The 19,374-nt window shown below is 29.5% G+C and overlaps 1 protein-coding gene across 1 annotated transcript in view; it reads right to left on the bottom strand.

The window, feature by feature from the left end:
• Positions 1–3,429: 3,429 nt before the first annotated feature.
• Positions 3,430–19,374, bottom strand: part of LOC100207090 (uncharacterized) — a 30,775-nt gene continuing 14,830 nt past the window's right edge. Inside the window, exon 3 of the mRNA XM_065814799.1 lies at positions 3,430–4,865. Within this exon, the coding sequence (XP_065670871.1) occupies positions 3,538–4,865 (1,328 nt within the window). The 3' untranslated portion in view covers positions 3,430–3,537. The remainder of the gene's footprint in view (positions 4,866–19,374) is intronic.

Below are 19,374 nucleotides of genomic sequence, written 5' to 3'. Positions count from 1 at the left end.
AATACAAAATTTTATTTACTTTTTCCACCTCTGATTAGGAATTAAGTACGGAAACGATTGGTCTGGAGTAGATCAGTATAGAAATTGTTGGTTTGGTAAAGACCTGTATTTTACGGGTCCGGACAGCTAGGATATATATTTTTAAGGAGAAAGTATAAAAAAGGTCATTGGGGTTACAAAGATGTTAGACTTACAAAGACCCGTATTTTTACGGCTCCGATCTGCTAGTATTTTTAATGACGTATTTACCTTCTTAGTGAAATATTTTAACATCTTCCCATAGCTTTTCTCTTATTTCCAATGTTTCATTCCCCTAATCTTTGTTGCTTAATATCCCGCTACCCTTTATTATTTTCTTAATGTTAAAATTTTATTTTTTATTTTGAAAGTCTAATAGTTTAACGACTATTTTTCTTGGAGATTTATCTTTTTTTATTTTCCTGACACGACGAGTTTTTTCAGTAATTATATGCTCCAAGATTTCCAGCTTGTTTCTAAACATATCTCTGAGTTGATTTGCATCATTCTAAGTTTCATTTAGTAGCTCAGTTAATCCATCAATCCTTAGGTTATTCCGGCGTTTGTTTGATATATGATATAATTATATAATATATTATCGTTGACGTCTTTTTTTTTTTTTTTTTTTAAATGTGATATATTGTTAACGTCTTTTTTTTTTATTACAACCTTTGCTTTTTTTTATTAGATTCGTTTTCCAGTTTGTCAAGTCAATGTTTCAATTTTTTTTGTTTTTTAATATAAAAAAACTATGATTTATAATAATTCTGCTCGTTCAATGCCGCAAACAAAAAAACATTAACTTTTTAAACTTGCGAAACTTAATGCTTTTGTTAAAAAAAGAAATAAAGTTTTAGTAGCCGAACCGCGTACGTCATCGATGTCTGTTTAACACTACCTTACTCTTGAACGCATTTATACGTTTTTTAATACCCCCTCCCCTTCTTTTCTAATACCCGCAAACGTAATTTATCAAAGCCCCTAATCAAAAATGTATTTATTTTTTATATTAAAACTTGATCATTACAAATTATTTGACATTTTGTGAATATTATTTAGATTATCCAAGTATTCCAAAACATCGCGAGTTAAAGGGGATGCCGCATTTTAGTTAAATGAATCATGGTTAACTGAAGATATAAAAAAAAAGTAAACGAAAGCCAAAACATTTTAAGAACTTTTCTACACGCATCATTTTTTCACAAGCAAAAAGTTTCAAGGCGAGCAAAAATTTTCCTGGATAATCAAAATTTTATTTTCAATAACTTTATTAAAGTTACTGTTAAACTTTAAAATGAAAAAAATATGCAATATACAGTGGTGTGAAAATTATTAAGACCATTGTTGAAAAAGTAAATTTTTTGAATATTTCCTTTAAAGACACGCACACAATGTCATAAAATGGGCATAGTTCAGTATTTTGTGGATGCTCCTCTAGCTGCAATAAGTTTTTCAACCCTCTTAGGCATTCCATCAATCAGTCTTGGACACATGTCTTGTATTTCTGGATCATGTGTCCAAACCTCTATGAGCGCCTCAATCAATGCGACTTTTGTTGTTGGTTTTCTGTCGGCAATTCTCTTTTTGACTATCATCCACAAGTTTTCTATCGGGTTCATATCAGGTGAATTACCAGTCCATGGTAGGATAGGAACATTATTACGATTCAAAAAGTTTGTAACAGAGAGTGCCCGATGACACGGTGCACCGTCTTGTTGGAAGATGAAATCACCATCAGGAAAATGAATTGGAAGTTGAGGTAGAAGGCTTTTCTCTAATATGTTGATGTATTGATGTTGATTCATTCTGCCTTCAACAATTCTAAGGGCTCCTACACCATGGGAACTTATCATTGACCATATCATTACTGAGGTAGGATGCTTGACGGTCTTTACCAGACATTGCGGATGAAATTCTTCCCCAGAACGACGGCGCACGTACTGACATTTATCATCGAGTATCTCGAACATAGACTCGTCACTAAAGCAAACCTAAAAATACAAACACACTGTAAAAGCCTTGAGCTTACATTAGATTAACATCCTGTAATCACTGGTTACATGTTCAATTCATTTTGAATTCATGCAATAAACATAGCCATTGCTACAATGTTCGATACATAAAACAATTGCACTAGTGGGTAATGATATTAAACATCATTATTATATGAAAAAATATGTTACATTTTGCTTCAACTTAAAGTACATGATTGTAAGCTCTTATATAAAAAATGGTAAAGGGTAAAATACCTTTCTCCATTGTTCTGTGGTCCAATCTTTGTGATCCATGGCCCATTGCAGCCGTCGCATTTGTTGAGCATTGGTCAAGAGCGGTTTTTTGCGCGGTCGACGTGCTACAAATCCATCTTGTATCAGCCATCTCCGAACACAACTTGTTGAGACATTGATCTGGTGCTCCTGCAGCACACCCTGGAGCTGCTTGCTGGTCATTCTTCTGTTTTTTCGAACGTTTGCAAGCAGAACCCTTCTTGCACATGGCGTCATGACTGGTTTTCGTCCTGAAGTGGAACGTCTTGGAGAGGATGTAAAACCAAAGTCCAATCGTTTCTTGATGGTAAAAACTGCTGTTTTACTTAGTCCACATCTCTTGGCAATTTCCCGTTGTGAAAATGTTTCCAACTTTAATAATGCTTCAACTTTGCCTCGCTTTCTGGGACTAGGGTCAGCAACTTTACCCATATTTTGAAAATATAATATAATCTGACAAAAAAAAATGCTTAAATAATCAAAATCACATATTTAAAATCAGAAAAATATTAAACTGTATCACTAACAACAGCAATAATCTAACAAAAATCACTTATAGTTCGTTTGAACCATACATATTCACTTGTCTGCAACTTACATTTCACAAGGCAAAATATACCAAATGTTTACTAAAACACATAACTCTACAATAAAAGTTAATAAATTAAAATTAAAATTAATAATTTCAATACTCAGCCACACCCACAGCACGTTTATAATAAAATAAAGTAGTGCTGCAACTTTTTTAGAATCTAAAAAGTGGTATAAACTAAAAAAAAAGCTTTTTTTCTTGGTGGTCTTAATATTTTTCACACCACTGTATATACAATATGCATTGTGTCTTTTGTAATTTTTCTTTTAATTTATAATTATCTCAGTTTATCTATAATTTAAAGGAATGTTTTTTTTAAAAAAAGTAAGGTCCTAAACCACAATTTTTCTTTTTTTCTAGCTTATATTTTCAATTTCCAAACTCGGTAACTAAGTGTATATTTATTAAAAATAAAGATGCAACGTGAAAACTCACGTAGAATTGGATAAAATCTTTTATTAACTCTGAAAAAGCATAATTGAAACAAAATACACATTAATTAAAGTATTTTTTTAAGTTATATAAAATATATATATAAAAATATAAAACATATAAAATATCTCAATAAATTTATTTTATTAATTTAATTCCACATTGTTTTCTATATGCCTAACAGAAAATTTAAACAAAAAAAAAAAAACACCATATAAAACAAATAAATCAATCATCACCACCTCCTCCTCCACAACTACTGCCACATCCTCCTCCCCCTTCGCAACTACTTCCACAACCACCCCCGCTATTATTTTCACAAATGTTATTATCACCACAACTACTGCTGCATCCACCTCCACTTCCACAATTACCACAACCACTATTATTTTCTATCCAATAAGTGTCACACCTACCAAAACTAACATTTTCAGAATCCAACTCGCTATTACAGTTATCTTCTTCACCATCGATGTCATTACTGTCATCACTGTAACGTTTAGAAACTTTAGGAACTTGAATGAAATAACCTCTCAGTGTCCCAACATGGTACCATTTCGGGAGAGTAGTTGCATACAAGCCACCAATAACTAACAAACCCATTGCATCTAAATTCAAATGTCCGAGTCGATTTGGCGGTAAATAACCACCACCTGCTTTAGGTGGTGGAGGGCGCGGCTGACAAAGAACAAACAAAATGGCAATTGAATGCGCAACACACAGAAATTCAGGAACATCCGAAACACTTCCAGAAAATCGAATATAACCACTGTGTAAGTCTACACTTCCACGTCCTTGTTCTGTAGCCCACTCAAATTTAACATCATTTATCTTATTCACATTTTCGTACTTAGAGTTTTTTCCATTTAATGTAAACAACTTTATTTCCATTTCTCCGGGCTGACCTCTACGATTTTTTTTTGCCTTAGTAAATCCTTTCCATCGTGATTTTAGTAATCCCCAATCTTTTTTTGATCCTCTGATCAACATAGATCTTTCAAAAGATTGCTCATGCGTAAAAACATTCTGAGATTTTAAAACCTGTTTTTCACTTGGCAAAGAAAACCTTCCTACTGTGTGAGAAGTAGCAAGTACATTTTCAGATAGATCAATAACTTCAACTACAGATAATATAGGATCGCGTGAATGAACTACTCTAATCTTAAAAGCTGATAATCCAAATGTTGTATGCAAAATGTTGTCATTATATTGGCATTTAGCTTCATTTTTGTATTCAGACCCAGGAGATATCAACTGCAAGTTGTGCACGACATTTTTGAGATGAGGTGAGTCAATAAATAATCGATTAACTGATGACGCCTCAAATGAGTAGTTCGATAATGTTTCAGAATAACGCATTGTTAAAATGCAATTAATCATCTCTCCTGTAAGACTGCACTGTAACTGAATAGTTATTGAACGTAAATTCGGATCTTCGGGAACAGCTAATGGCGGAAACATCACACGAGATGTGTATTTTCTAAGCGCAGCAGGATATTCACAATATATTTCTAAAGATCTACTTTCTTCAGTGCTGTATTGAAAATGACCCTCACCTAAATGAAAAAATTTGTTTTATTTATATTTTTGTTTTAAGAAAACTTGTTTTTGCTTTTTCTTATTTTTCCGACTTTTATAAATTTTATAAAAAAATTTAATAGGAAAAAATATTATTTAAAAAACTTTATTGTAAATTTAATAAATTTACTTAATTTATTAATAATAATTAAACCACAACAACAAAAAAATGATAGCCTTATTTTCAAGCTAATATAAATTTTTTCTAGTTATTAAAGTGCTCCCAGAAGTCTTTGCGGTCTTATCACAGAGCGCCGTGGAAGAGTATTTAACAAGGAAGATCACGTCTTCTTCCTTAACAATGTCGCTTATTGGACTAGAGCCAGCGTCGAACCTAGGATCTATGGGCTCTGAGCCAGAATTCTTACCACTGCGCCACGACTGCATTGAATAGTAAGAATCAATATCTTGCTAAAACTACGAGAATGAGAAGATGTGGTTTTGGACATAAAAAAAACCGCTGTAATATCTTGCAGAATACTTTCTTTTTTTAAATAAAAAAACCCACAAGTAATAGCAAAAATGCATCCACATTTATTATTTTTTTCATCTTATTCAATCCAAAAGCAACTAAAATAATAAAATATTCTTTGACTTCAACATTCACACTTCACTTCGCACTTTGACTTCAACATTCGCACTTCACTTCGCACTTTGACTTCAACATTCACACTTCACTGAGCACTTTAACTTCAATATTTTTCTCATTCACTTTAACTTCAACATTCACATGTTTAAAGGTCAAGTCATGGGTGATTAAAAAATAGAAAGAAACGTAACTTTGCGAATTTATTAGGTTGGCGAGCAACTTGTATAAAAATTTATGGAACGTTCTGAAAACTTCAAAATGTTTTCATGATTTTAGTAAACATCTTAAATAAATACTCTGATTATTGTATTTAAGTTATGATAATTATTTTGTTATTTATAGTTATATTTTTAATTTGCATCAAAATATAAAGTGTAGCTTAGAGCTCATATCAGTTAAATTGAATTTTAACCTTTTTTTTTTTTGGTGAATTTTTTTATCTATAGGTTATTCATTTTTGCACACATAGTTACCAAGGTGTAAATATGACATAGTTACCAAGGTGCAAATATGAATTTTTACCTATGTAAAATCATGTCCTGATTTTACGTAGGCGAGCGCAACGCTAAATTAATTAAAATTAAAACTTTCATTGCGCTCACTTTCGTAAAATCAGAACATATGGGAACCCTGTAGTTACTTATATATTTTATTAAAATGTTTAATAGGTTAACATTAAAAATATGAATAAATGGAAATCTTATAAAATATTGTGTAAATATGTTGCTATGATATCATTTTGCTCGTTTTCATGCCTTGCTTATTTTGTTATGTTGCTTTGTTTGTTGTTTGTTTTGTTTGTTTGCTTTGTTTGTTGTTTGTTGTTATGTTTTCATGCCTTGCTTATTTTGTTATGTTGCTTAGTGTGTTATGTTGCTTATTTTGTTATGTCACTTATGTTGTTATTTTGCTTATTTTATTATGTTGTTTATTTTATTCGCTTTCTTTCCTGAGTCAGTCAATATATGTACTGAAGCACCCAGCTGGCTTTTTCAGTGTGACGCCAGAGTGCTTATCTAAACTAGCAAATTAAGTTATATATATATTTTTTGTTAATTCACCTCCCCAATGCCGAGAAGGCCACTACAGGCGAGGAGGTTACTTAACTGTGGTTAAACCCTCTCTCAACTCTATACCTCCGAAACACGAAACTTGACGATCAAGGCTGCTGTGCGGAGAAACAAGTTGAGTGCGGTACTATCAGGGACGTGGTGGGGATCGAACTTGGAACCTCTCGCTTATAAAGCGCGCTACTTATAACTATATATATATATATATATATATATATATATATATATATATATATATATATATATATATATATATATATATATATATATATATATATATATAGTTATAAGTAGTTATATATATGCTAGTCTTCTCCATAATGGCATGATGGTTTTCTCCAAAAGCTCTCTTTTTACAGTGTATCAGGTCACACCTTGAGATTGAATCTTTCCTTACCAATCCTAAGGTAAAAGTTGTCCTCCATGTATAGCACTCTTCTTGATCTCCTGTAACTTCAGGGGTTTAAGGGGGTTCAGGTTCCTCAAGAATCTATCCTTGGTCCTATACTTTTTTAAATTGACATTAACGATCTCCCAGAAATTCTCACATCTAAGGTGGCATTGTTCGCTGATAATACTAATCTTTACTCTTGTCTTGATAAGAAGCCATCACTCTGATTTCTTGGAGGGTGCATTTGAGTTTAAAAAATATCTCACTTCTGCTACAGCATGGCGTTCTCAGTGGCTGGTGAACTTTAACTCAGATAAAACTTAATTTTTTTTTAGCCAATTGTTATTGCAACAATCTAGGAAGATTCCTATATTTATGGAAGATAATAATCTAGGAAGATTCCTATATATTTATATAGGAAGATTTCTATATTTATGAACAATAATGTGCTCAATGATTTATCTACCCTTTGCCTTCTAGGATTAACTCTTACTTCTGATCTTTCTTGGAAACCATATATCAAATTGCAAAATAATCATATATCAAATTGCAGAAGAAACCATATATCAAATTGCAAAATTAGCATCTGCTAAGGTCCTATCTCTTTATCATGCCTGCCACTTTCTTACTCTAGATTCTATTTTTAATCACTACAAATCTCAAATCAGTCCTTGTATGGAATTCTGTTGCCATATCTGGAGCAGATCTTCGAATGATGTCCTTTCTCTTTTATAAAAGGTCTAAAAACACATTGTAAACATAGTTCTTCATAGTTCACTCCCTTCGTTTTGTTTTCCTCATTCATATAATTTTATCATGCTTTATAAACTTTATTTTTTCTTTTCCAGTAACTTCTAACTCCAACAACAGTGTTCCAACTTCCAACAATAGTGGTTGCTTGCAGCCTTGTTGGAAGTAAAGATATATAGAGAAAAAAAGAAAAAAAAAGACTAAACCTCGTTTTCCTGTCTGGTAGAAAAGATCATTGGTTCTAATTTTTAAAAACTCTGGAAAACACTGACCCCTTCCACTATAGTGTAATCTTGTTTCTATTGCATCATCTTGTTTCTATTATTAGCAAGGTCTTTGAATCTTTGATCATCAATTTTCTAACATCTTATCTTGAGTCCAATAATTTACTCTCTAACAATAATTACGGATTTCGTTATTCTTGCTCTACAGCTGACAATCATGATTTTCCTGACTTCTAAAAGGGCTGAAAACTCAACTTTATACTCCAGTATTGACAAAGAGTCTTCATTTTTTGATGGGTTTAAACAGGCAGCCAATCTTATATCTGATCTTTTTTCTGTAACAGCTTGGGGCTTGCAGTGGCTTGTGAACTTAAACTCTAATAAAACTCAGTTATTTACTGCAAACAACTATCGCAATATTGTTGACATTCCTATATTGATAAATGGGAACCCTCACACTGAATCCTCTATTTTATTTAAGCATTATCCCTTGAACCCTCACTAATACTTTCTCATAGAAATCACTTGATAACTCAAACCACTGCGTCAGCGCAAATGCAGCGGGCGATAAAATTGTTTGTGATAGTTAAATCAAAATCACCTTGCTGCTTTAAAGGAGTAAAGCACTTACATTGCAGATACAGAAAGCAAAAAAAAAGCTGGATGGATAGCGTACTGTTCGAAGAGTAGATACAGATAATGGATACAAAGTTTAAAAAAGAAAGAGGATAGTAATGTTTATAATAGATAACTACCCAGCATACCCAAGGATTGATAATCACTATATTTTATTGCTGAACTTAACGCTGCTGTTGCTTTAACTTATTTGTGCGCGCTTACACAGAGTTTTTTAAATAAGAATTAGCATGCTTGATCTTTAAATATTTCTCTTTATATTTTTGACCACTTGATGAGGTATTCTTAAATCTTTATAATCTGGTAATATCTGCTTAATTAGTAATAAGATTGAAAACTTTGCTTTGTCAGATTAATTTATAACTTGTATATAACTTAATATATAATTAATAACTTTTTAATTTGATGACTTCTGTAGTAAAAGATTAACCTTATGTTATTTTTAATTTGATGACTTCTGTAGTAAAAGATTAACCTTATGTTATTTTTAATTTGATGACTTCTGTAGTAAAAGATTAACCTTATGTTATTTTTAATTTGATGACTTCTGTAGTAAAAGATTAACCTTATGTTATTTTTAATTTGATGACTTCTGTAGTAAAAGATTAACCTTATGTTATTTTTAATTTGATGACTTCTGTAGTAAAAGATTAACCTTAAACACTTATTACAAGGTATGTCATTAAACAAATATTACAAAAATAAGGTTGTATTTTATAAATGTTTCTAATTTATGTATTTGTCTTAACTTATATATTTAATTACATTTATGTGTTATTTATTATGTGTTTATATGTGTTAAGGGTAAATGGGTTTATATTTTGTAAGTGTGTAAATATCTTTTATATATGAAGTGTTTCTATGTTTGTGATGTGTTATGTTATGTGTATATAGTTTTTTAAGTGGTTATTATGTTGTTTGCATGGTTTCAAATTTTTGTGACTTGGCTTAGTTTACAGCAAGAGTGTTGACCTTGCTAGCCAAATGGTGCACTTAGCTATAATGTGACTTGGGTTTGTTGAGAGCAAGAATGTTGTCTGTACCAGTAAAGTGGTAATGTCATGAAAAAACACATAAGTTAAATCTGTTTGTAGTAAGTGTAATCATAAAATGTGTTGAAAAAAATATTATTGAAAAAATGTGTTTAAAGAAAATGTTGAAAAGATATATAGTTTTTTAATATCTATAATTTTTTTAATATTTATAATTTTAAGTAAATTTTATTGAAAAGATATATACTTCATTAAATATTTTTATACTAACAGTAAAAAATATTTAATGAAGTAAAATATTTTTATACTAACTGTTACTTTTTAAGTAAATTTTATTTAAAAGATATATACTCTGTACCTTTTTATTAGAAAGATATATACTCTGTACCTTTTTGTTAAAAAGATATATACTCTGTACCTTTTTGTTAACAATTTGTATTTTGTTTATTTAAAAAAAATTTATTAAAAAGATATATACTCTGTACCTTTTTGTTAACAATTTGTATTTTGTTTATTTAAAAAAAATTTATTAAAAAGATATATACTCTGTACCTTTTTGTTAACAACTTGTATTTTGTTTATTTAAAAAAAATTTATTTAAAAGATATATACTCTGTACCTTTTTGTTAACAATTTGTATTTTGTTTATTTAAAAAAAATTTATTAAAAAGATATATACTCTGTACCTTTTTGTTAACAATTTGTATTTTGTTTATTTAAAAAAAATTTATTAAAAAGATATATACTCTGTACCTTTTTGTTAACAATTTGTATTTTGTTTATTTAAAAAAATTTTATTAAAAAGATATATACTCTGTACCTTTTTGTTAACAATTTGTATTTTGTTTATTTAAAAAAAATTTATTTAAAAGATATATACTCTGTACCTTTTTGTTAACAATTTGTATTTTGTTTATTTAAAAAAAATTTATTTAAAAGATATATACTCTGTACCTTTTTGTTAACAATTTGTATTTTGTTTATTTAAAAAAAATTTATTTAAAAGATATATACTCTGTACCTTTTTATTAGAAAGATATATACTCTGTACCTTTTTGTTAAAAAGATATATACTCTGTACCTTTTTGTTAACAATTTGTATTTTGTTTATTTAAAAAAAATTTATTAAAAAGATATATACTCTGTACCTTTTTGTTAACAATTTGTATTTTGTTTATTTAAAAAAAATTTATTAAAAAGATATATACTCTGTACCTTTTTGTTAACAACTTGTATTTTGTTTATTTAAAAAAAATTTATTTAAAAGATATATACTCTGTACCTTTTTGTTAACAATTTGTATTTTGTTTATTTAAAAAAAATTTATTAAAAAGATATATACTCTGTACCTTTTTGTTAACAATTTGTATTTTGTTTATTTAAAAAAAATTTATTAAAAAGATATATACTCTGTACCTTTTTGTTAACAATTTGTATTTTGTTTATTTAAAAAAATTTTATTAAAAAGATATATACTCTGTACCTTTTTGTTAACAATTTGTATTTTGTTTATTTAAAAAAAATTTATTTAAAAGATATATACTCTGTACCTTTTTGTTAACAATTTGTATTTTGTTTATTTAAAAAAAATTTATTTAAAAGATATATACTCTGTACCTTTTTGTTAACAATTTGTATTTTGTTTATTTAAAAAAAATTTATTTAAAAGATATATACTCTGTACCTTTTTGTTAACAATTTGTATTTTGTTTATTTAAAAAAAATTTATTAAAAAGATATATACTCTGTACCTTTTTGTTAACAATTTGTATTTTGTTTATTTAAAAAAAATTTATTAAAAAGATATATACTCTGTACCTTATTGTTAACAATTTGTATTTTGTTTATTTAAAAAAAATTTATTAAAAAGATATATACTCTGTACCTTTTTGTTAACAATTTGTATTTTGTTTATTTAAAAAAATTTTATTAAAAAGATATATACTCTGAACCTTTTTGTTAACAATTTGTATTTTGTTTATTTAAAAAAAACTTAGTAAAAAGATATATACTCTGTACCTTTTGTTAACAATTTGTATTTTGTTTATTTAAAAAAAATTTATTTAAAAGTTATATACTCTGTACCTTTTTGTTAACAATTTGTATTTTGTTTATTTAAAAAAAATTTATTTAAAAGATATATACTCTGTACCTTTTTGTTAACAATTTGTATTTTGTTTATTTAAAAAAAATTTATTTAAAAGATATATACTCTGTACCTTTTTGTTAACAATTTGTATTTTGTTTATTTAAAAAAATTTTATTAAAAAGATATATACTCTGTACCTTTTTGTTAACAATTTGTATTTTGTTTATTTAAAAAAAATTTATTTAAAAGATATATACTCTGTACCTTTTTGTTAACAATTTGTATTTTGTTTATTTAAAAAAAATTTATTTAAAAGATATATACTCTGTACCTTTTTGTTAACAATTTGTATTTTGTTTATTTAAAAAAAATTTATTAAAAAGATATATACTCTGTACCTTTTTGTTAACAATTTGTATTTTGTTTATTTAAAAAAAATTTATTAAAAAGATATATACTCTGTACCTTTTTGTTAACAATTTGTATTTTGTTTATTTAAAAAAAATTTATTTAAAAGATATATACTCTGTTCTTTTTTGTTAACAACTTATGCTTTTGATGATAAACTTTGTTAAAAACGGACTTCCTTTTTACTAATAGCTTCTCCCCATTTAAACATTTAAGAGCTTCTATTTCCTTACTTAAATATATATATTTTTTTATAAAGGTGAGTATACAAAGTGTTATAACATAAGTTTTAGTAACTTTCATTAAACTTTTAGGATTTTTTGTATAGGGAATTTTTTCTCTATAATTATATTTTATTTTGAAATAAATTGGAATCAAGAGCTTATAAAGACTATACCAATCAAAACTTAGAGCAACCCTGTATTAGTTTTGAATGTGGAGCTATAAGCAAACAATTTGCTGAAGAACAATTTAGAATCAGCTGTTCCAGCATTAAGAGAGCTCTACGAAGACAACACCTTCCTATCACAAAGAAACATGCAGGACATCCGGCTGTCTTCACACCTGAAAAAGAACAGTCATTTTGTGATTGCTTGAATAAAGTTTCAACTTTTGGCTACCCACTGACCTCATTTGATCTTCGAATTATTGTGAAATCCTATCTAGATCGATTAGGGAGTGATGTTTAATGTTTCAATGAAAATCTCCCAGGTGTCGAATGGGTAAAAACCTTTATTACAACATGGGGCTACCTGAACCTAACCTTAACCCCCCCCCCCAAAAAAAATGGGGGACTGAAGTTCATCCAAATATTTTTTTCTCTACAATCATCATTACTAATTCAACAACAAGTTTTTTTTTACATTGACATAAATATGAGAGAGAGAACCACAAACATCAAACATGTATCAAATTTGGGTTCAAGTATCAAGTATGATGGTATACTTTTCTTTATATATTTTGTTTTATTAATATGTATAAATAAATTGATTTCCAGTTAATACATGTGGCGTATTTTTTCCTTTTTTAATTCGATTACTTTTTTTAGACTAATCAGATGACATGATGTTCATATGCTCAATATAGACATACAATTGAAGACCACATGGGTAAAACCACAGATGTCCACCTTTTGAAAATTTTGAGTTTGAGATATTTTTATGATATTCTAGTATTAAGCTATTTTAATTTGAAAATTCATAATAAAAAAAATGTTATAAGGTTCTATGGTTATTTTAAAAAAAGGGCAACTTTAAAACAACCACTGTTGTCCAATGTTTACTTGGTAAAAAACGCAGTTGTCCAAGTTATTAATAACTAAACCAATGATAATAAAATAATAAGTCACGTGACCAATATTTATCATTAAAAAATATGGCAGCGGCTAATCTAAACAACCCTACAGTCACAGAAAAACCTCAAAAAAAGGCAGTTAATGGAAGAAAAAGAGAGTTTACTCGAGATCTGAGATTAAAAAATCATGTTATAGGAATACCATGTAACTGTGTTAGTCTGAATTGTTTTGAAGTTACGACAGAAGATGACAGAATAAAACTTATATCATATTTCAACAACTTGAAAACAAAGGATGAGCAGGATTTGAATATTTCTTCTCTTATTTCTGTTCATAGCATTAAGCGTCAACGAAGCAGAAATTTAATAATCGAACAATCTAAACTTCATAGTTATTCGTTTAAGTATCACCTGAACATTGTTAGATATGAAGGCTTTGATACACACACATATTTTTGTAGAACAAGAGTTCTACAAAAATATGTTTGTGTATCAAAGCCTTCATATCTATATTTGGTTTGACAGAAAATCGTGTAAGGCGAATCAAAGAAGTTCTTTCAGCCACAGGTATTTAAAAATAAATTATGATATATATATATATATATATACATATATATATATATATATATATATATATATATATATATATATATATATATATATATATATATATATATATATATATATATATATATATATATAAAGTTCTATAGATTGTTGCATTTGGAAAGAGCGGAAGGAAAAAAATGATTCTTACGCCAACACATACGTCACTTTTAATTACTTTTGACTTTCATCTAACATTTGCGTGTTGTCAGAAAGTTAAAACCATTAATTTAATTACAAATTAATTGTTTTTTAAAAAAACCACAAAAACGCAGATTTAATTGACCAGAATGTTTTTAAAAATATTCTGAATGTTTTTAACAATATAAACAATGTTTTTTTTTTTTTTTTTTTTAATAAAATGTTTTTATTTTTAATTTTTTAATAAAATATTTATATTTTTTTAACTGTAAATCATGCATGGAGTGTTGCTACATCGACTATCTTATAGCCTGACTCGCAAGGGAGTGCTGCTACATCGACTGTCAAATAGCCTGACTTGCAAGAGAGTGCTGCTATATCAACTGACCAATAGCCTGACTCGCAACGGAGTGCTGCTACATCTACTATTTTTTAGCCTGAACCGCAAGGGAGTGCTGCTACATCGACTGAGGGTTTGGTTGGGGCAGGCAGTCTATCAATTAATAATAAAAAATTCCGGTCTTGCATTTTAATTTTTACCTTTTGTCAACAAAATATGGAAAAAACTTTCTGACAACATAAAAGAGTTCTATATATATATATGTGTATATATATATGTATATATAATATATATATATATATATATATGTATATATAATATATATATATATATATATGTATATATAATATATATATATGTATATATAATATATATATATATATATATATATATATATATATATATATATATATATATATATATATATATATATATATATATATGTATATGTACATATATATATATACAGGCTTCGGCAGGAATGGCGGGCTATGGCCCGTGCCCGTCTCCGCACCCGTCTAAGTCAGTTTAGACGGGCCAAAAAAAGCCCGTCTCAAAAATAAATTTTGGGTAAAAAATAAGGGAATTTTATGATGTTTTTTTTATTTATGTACTCTTTTAAAATTTCTCTTATGACATAATTTTAATATGGATAGCAAAATCCATGTTATAATTTTTTATATTTAAATGTAAAATTTAAACAGTTATAATTTAAACAATTTAAATAATATAACTAAATCGTACTGTTTTTCAAACGACGATAACTGATTGATATAATATCGAATTACCGTATTATATCGAGTATAATATCGAATCGATATAATATCGAGTTACAGTATTATGTTATAAATTTAATAATTATTTGATTAAAAAAGGGAAATATACGCATTTGATGCACAAGAATTAGAATTTTATTTTGGGTTTTTGGTATTTATAATAATAACGATAATAAAAAAAATTATCCATGTGATATTTTTTTCGATAAACTAGTTTGTCTTACTTTAAAGACATTTAAATTATTTCCCTGTTAACTTCCGCGTTAACTTAATGGTTTTTCTTAACGAGACGGCAGCTTATTTAATATGCAATTGTATAACTAGTTATTAAAAATGAAATATCTCATTAAAAATCAACAGACGGCTAATCAATTTTTATAGAATAATATAAATAGTGTGTCTGCTTTGTAGTTATCAAGTTATTCAAGTTATCCAGTCAATCAAGTTTTCAAGTTTTTCTAGTTTTTCAGTAAAGATAGTAATGGCATCTTCTGGTAGAAGAGTTACACTAACAACATTTTTAAGTTGGGGTAAAGATGGAGTCTGTGGAAAAGAAACCGAGGTGGAGAATGGAACAATTTTTGTTGTGAAGATATGGTGTAAAGTTTACATTCAGTATAAAAAAGAATAATGCTTATATTGTATATAATACATGCTTATATTGTATAAGAATTATTTAATACATGCTTATATTGTATAAGAAGTAATGGAAGCCCGGTATCTTAAAAAATTAATAGTACTTCTAAATAAAAACTTTTTATTAATTTTATTTAGAGAAATTTGATTTCAAATTTTTTTATTTACGTATCAGATTAACTATTTCCGATCAGGATAGGCATAGGTAAAGCGAAGTTATAAAAATTATAAAACAAATTATAAACAGTTTAAGTGAGTTTTTAGTTTTCATGCCCAATAGAATGCATAAGTATATAAACAATTGAATTGAAACATTAACATTAGTTACTAAACAATTCTTAAACTATCAAACTCATTCATTTAAGGTTTAAAAAAAAAAAGATTTCAAACTATTTGTGGCTATAGCTTAAAAAAGTCGCAGTTAGATTTTGAAAATTTTATCATTCTATAAGATTTTTTATTCACTAGAAATGAAGGAACTAAAGAAGCACGATATACTAAAATATACTAAAATATCCTAAAATATACTAAAATAAACTTTGGTAAAAAAATATACTAATAATATACTAAAGTAGACTTTGGTAAAAAAACACGTCAAGATGCTTAAATAAGAAAGCGTGACGAAACGTCGTGGTTGTTTCTATGATTTTTTCTGTCGTTTTCAAGTTTATTGGTTTGCCTATATCTGGAATAAAGAAAAAAAATGAACATGAATCTAAATAAGTTCACTCAAATAACAAATCTAAATAAAAGCAACCATAAAACAACTAACCCGCGTGAAACGAAAATAGCTCTGAGCAAATAAAAAACTTTGAAAAACAATTATTGAAACTTAAAAAGTATCCAACTCTAATTTACTTTTATTAATAAAAGATTTTTTTTCTAATTAGCTCTCAAACAATTGGCTCTCTAAGTTACTATTTTAGTTCAATTCACAAAATATTTCATATTCAATGACATTTGTACAATCTGCTCCATGTCCTGCTGCCTTGTACAATCTGCTCCATGTCCTGCTGCCTTGTACAATCTGCTCCATGTCCTGCTGCCTTGTAGGATATGCCTTTTTAGGCAAAGGCTAGGAGATGCCAACTCCGATTTAAAACACCCCCTGCCTTGGGGCTCTTGGTTGAGTAAAGGCTAGAGATGGTGTGTCTCGATAAAAATACTCATCTTGGGCTGATGTTAAATGCACCCGGCTACTGTCTTGTAGAAGGCCTCCTAGGCAAAGACTTAAGGGGTAAACAGACTCTATCTGTTGACCAGCCTCGCACCCCTTCTTCATCTATTAGGCTGGCGCAGATGTATTTTTAATACATTGTTTCCAGTTTAGGATGTTGAATGCTGGATCTTCTTGACTCAATGCATGGGTTTGCTTGTGTCACTGTTTTTATGACTAGGCAACTCATTCTATTATCTCCTAATGAGGGTACAGCTCTAAAACTCAGTTTTATGGTTCTGAGGCCGGCTGGTAGTCAGGTTTCCCGAACTCTGTGGTAGCTCTCAGAGAGGCTGATTCCATCAACAGCTGAAAAATATCAAAGTATTAACAGTGCCATGTTGTGCATGGATGGTGTCCCTGTTTGTACTTTTGGTGTGCATTGCGGAGGCCACATTTGGAGCCCTTTGTTACGGCTTAGGGTTTATTAGTAGTAATGAGGCAATTGCTTGGGCTATTAAACGGTGTTCTGAGTACTATCTATGCTTTGAGTCAAGTTCTTCAATCTAATTTAAAAATGAATAAAGTACCAAAAACTATAAAACACAAAAAACCATCATCATCACCAAGTTCTCTAAACCTATCATTCACTAATATTCGTGGTCTTCGAAGTAACTTTTCTTCTGTTGAGTCTTATCTCTTGCAAAGTTCACCAGACCTACTTGCTCTTTGTGAGACTAATTTGAGTTCGGCTGTCTCATCTTGTGATCTTAGTGTTGATGGTTATCTTCCTCTGATTCGTAAAGACTCCAATAGTCACATGCTTGGCCTGGGCATTTACATTCGTAAGAATTCACCTGTTTGTTGTGAAACTAGGTTTGAATCCACAGACTATTCTTTTATGTGCTTTCGTTTAGCACCACTTCACTCTATTGCCTTTCTCTTTGTTCTACATCGCTCTCCTTCATCTCAAGACTGCACTCTTTTTGATGTTATTTCTGATCATATTGACCTAGCCCTCTCTCTTTATCCATCAGCTAATGTAGTTGTTGTCGGTGACTTTAATGCTCACCACTCTGAATGGCTTGGCTCTAGTATCAGTGACTCTGCAGGCATTAAAGCCCACAACTTTTGCCTTTCTCAATCCCTAACTCAAATAGTCAACTTTCCAACTCGCTTTCCTGACAACCCTAATCATTTACCTTCTCTACTCGACTTATGTCTTGTTTCTGATCCTAGTCAGTGCTCAATTTCTCCGCATTCACCCTTAGGTTCTTCTGATCACAGTTTGATCTCTCTGAAACTAATATCTCATTCTCCTTCATCACCTGAATCCCCCTATTACCGAACCTCTTTCAACTACAGTAAAGCTGACTGGGATTCTTTCCGTGACTTTCTTCGTGATGGCCCTTGGGTAGAAATCTTTCAACTTCCTGTCGACAAATGTGCTTCTTACATAACTTCGTGGATTCAGGCTGGCATGGAATCTTTTATTCCCTCTCGACGATTCCAGGTCAAGTCTCACTCTCCTCCATGGTTTTCCTCGCACTGTGCTGCTGCGATTGCCAATCGAAACCGTTACTTCCATATTTATCAGCAAAACAATTCTCCAGAAAACAGGCGTCTGTTTATTACTGCTCGAAACAACTGTAAAAAGGTTTTGTCTAACGCCAAAACCCGCTATTCTCAGGTCATGAAATCTCGTATCTCATCTCAAAAATTAGGCTCTCGTGACTTCTGGAGAATCTTTAATAATATCAATAATAAGGGCAAATCTATAATTCCACCTCTCTTGTATGGTTCAGACTTTGTCACCTCACCTAAAGACAAAGCTGAATTGTTTGCTAAAAACTTTTCATCAATATCATCTCTTGATTCCACTAATTGCGTTCTACCTGATATTGCCAACAAACAGGTTGATCCTTTGCTTGACATTCATATCACTCCAGCATCTGTGTCTAAAGTGATTTCCTGCCTAGATTCTTCTACAGCTTGTGGCCCGGACAACATACCTGTTATTGTTTTGCAGAAGTGTTCTCCGGAGCTGTCGTCTATACTCTCAAAACTATTCAACAAGTGCTTATCAGAGTCTTGTTTTCCAGCCTGCTGGAAAGCCGCATCTGTTATCCCTATCTTCAAAAATTCTGGGGAGCGATCTGATTCGTCTAACTACCGTCCCATAAGTCTTCTTCCTATCATAAGCAAGGTTTTTGAATCTTTAATTAACAAACACTTAATTTCTCATCTTGAATCTAATAACTTACTTTCTGACCATCAATATGGATTTCGATCTTCTCGTTCTACAGCTGATTTGCTAACAGTAATAACTGACAGGTTTTATCGTGCATTAGATGAAGGTGGAGAGGTTAAGGCCATCGCTCTTGACATTT

Source organism: Hydra vulgaris, chromosome 12, assembly GCF_038396675.1.
Source record: "Hydra vulgaris chromosome 12, alternate assembly HydraT2T_AEP".
In the NCBI taxonomy this organism is placed as follows: domain Eukaryota; kingdom Metazoa; phylum Cnidaria; class Hydrozoa; order Anthoathecata; family Hydridae; genus Hydra; species Hydra vulgaris.
This window is presented reverse-complemented; position numbering and strand designations above follow the sequence as displayed.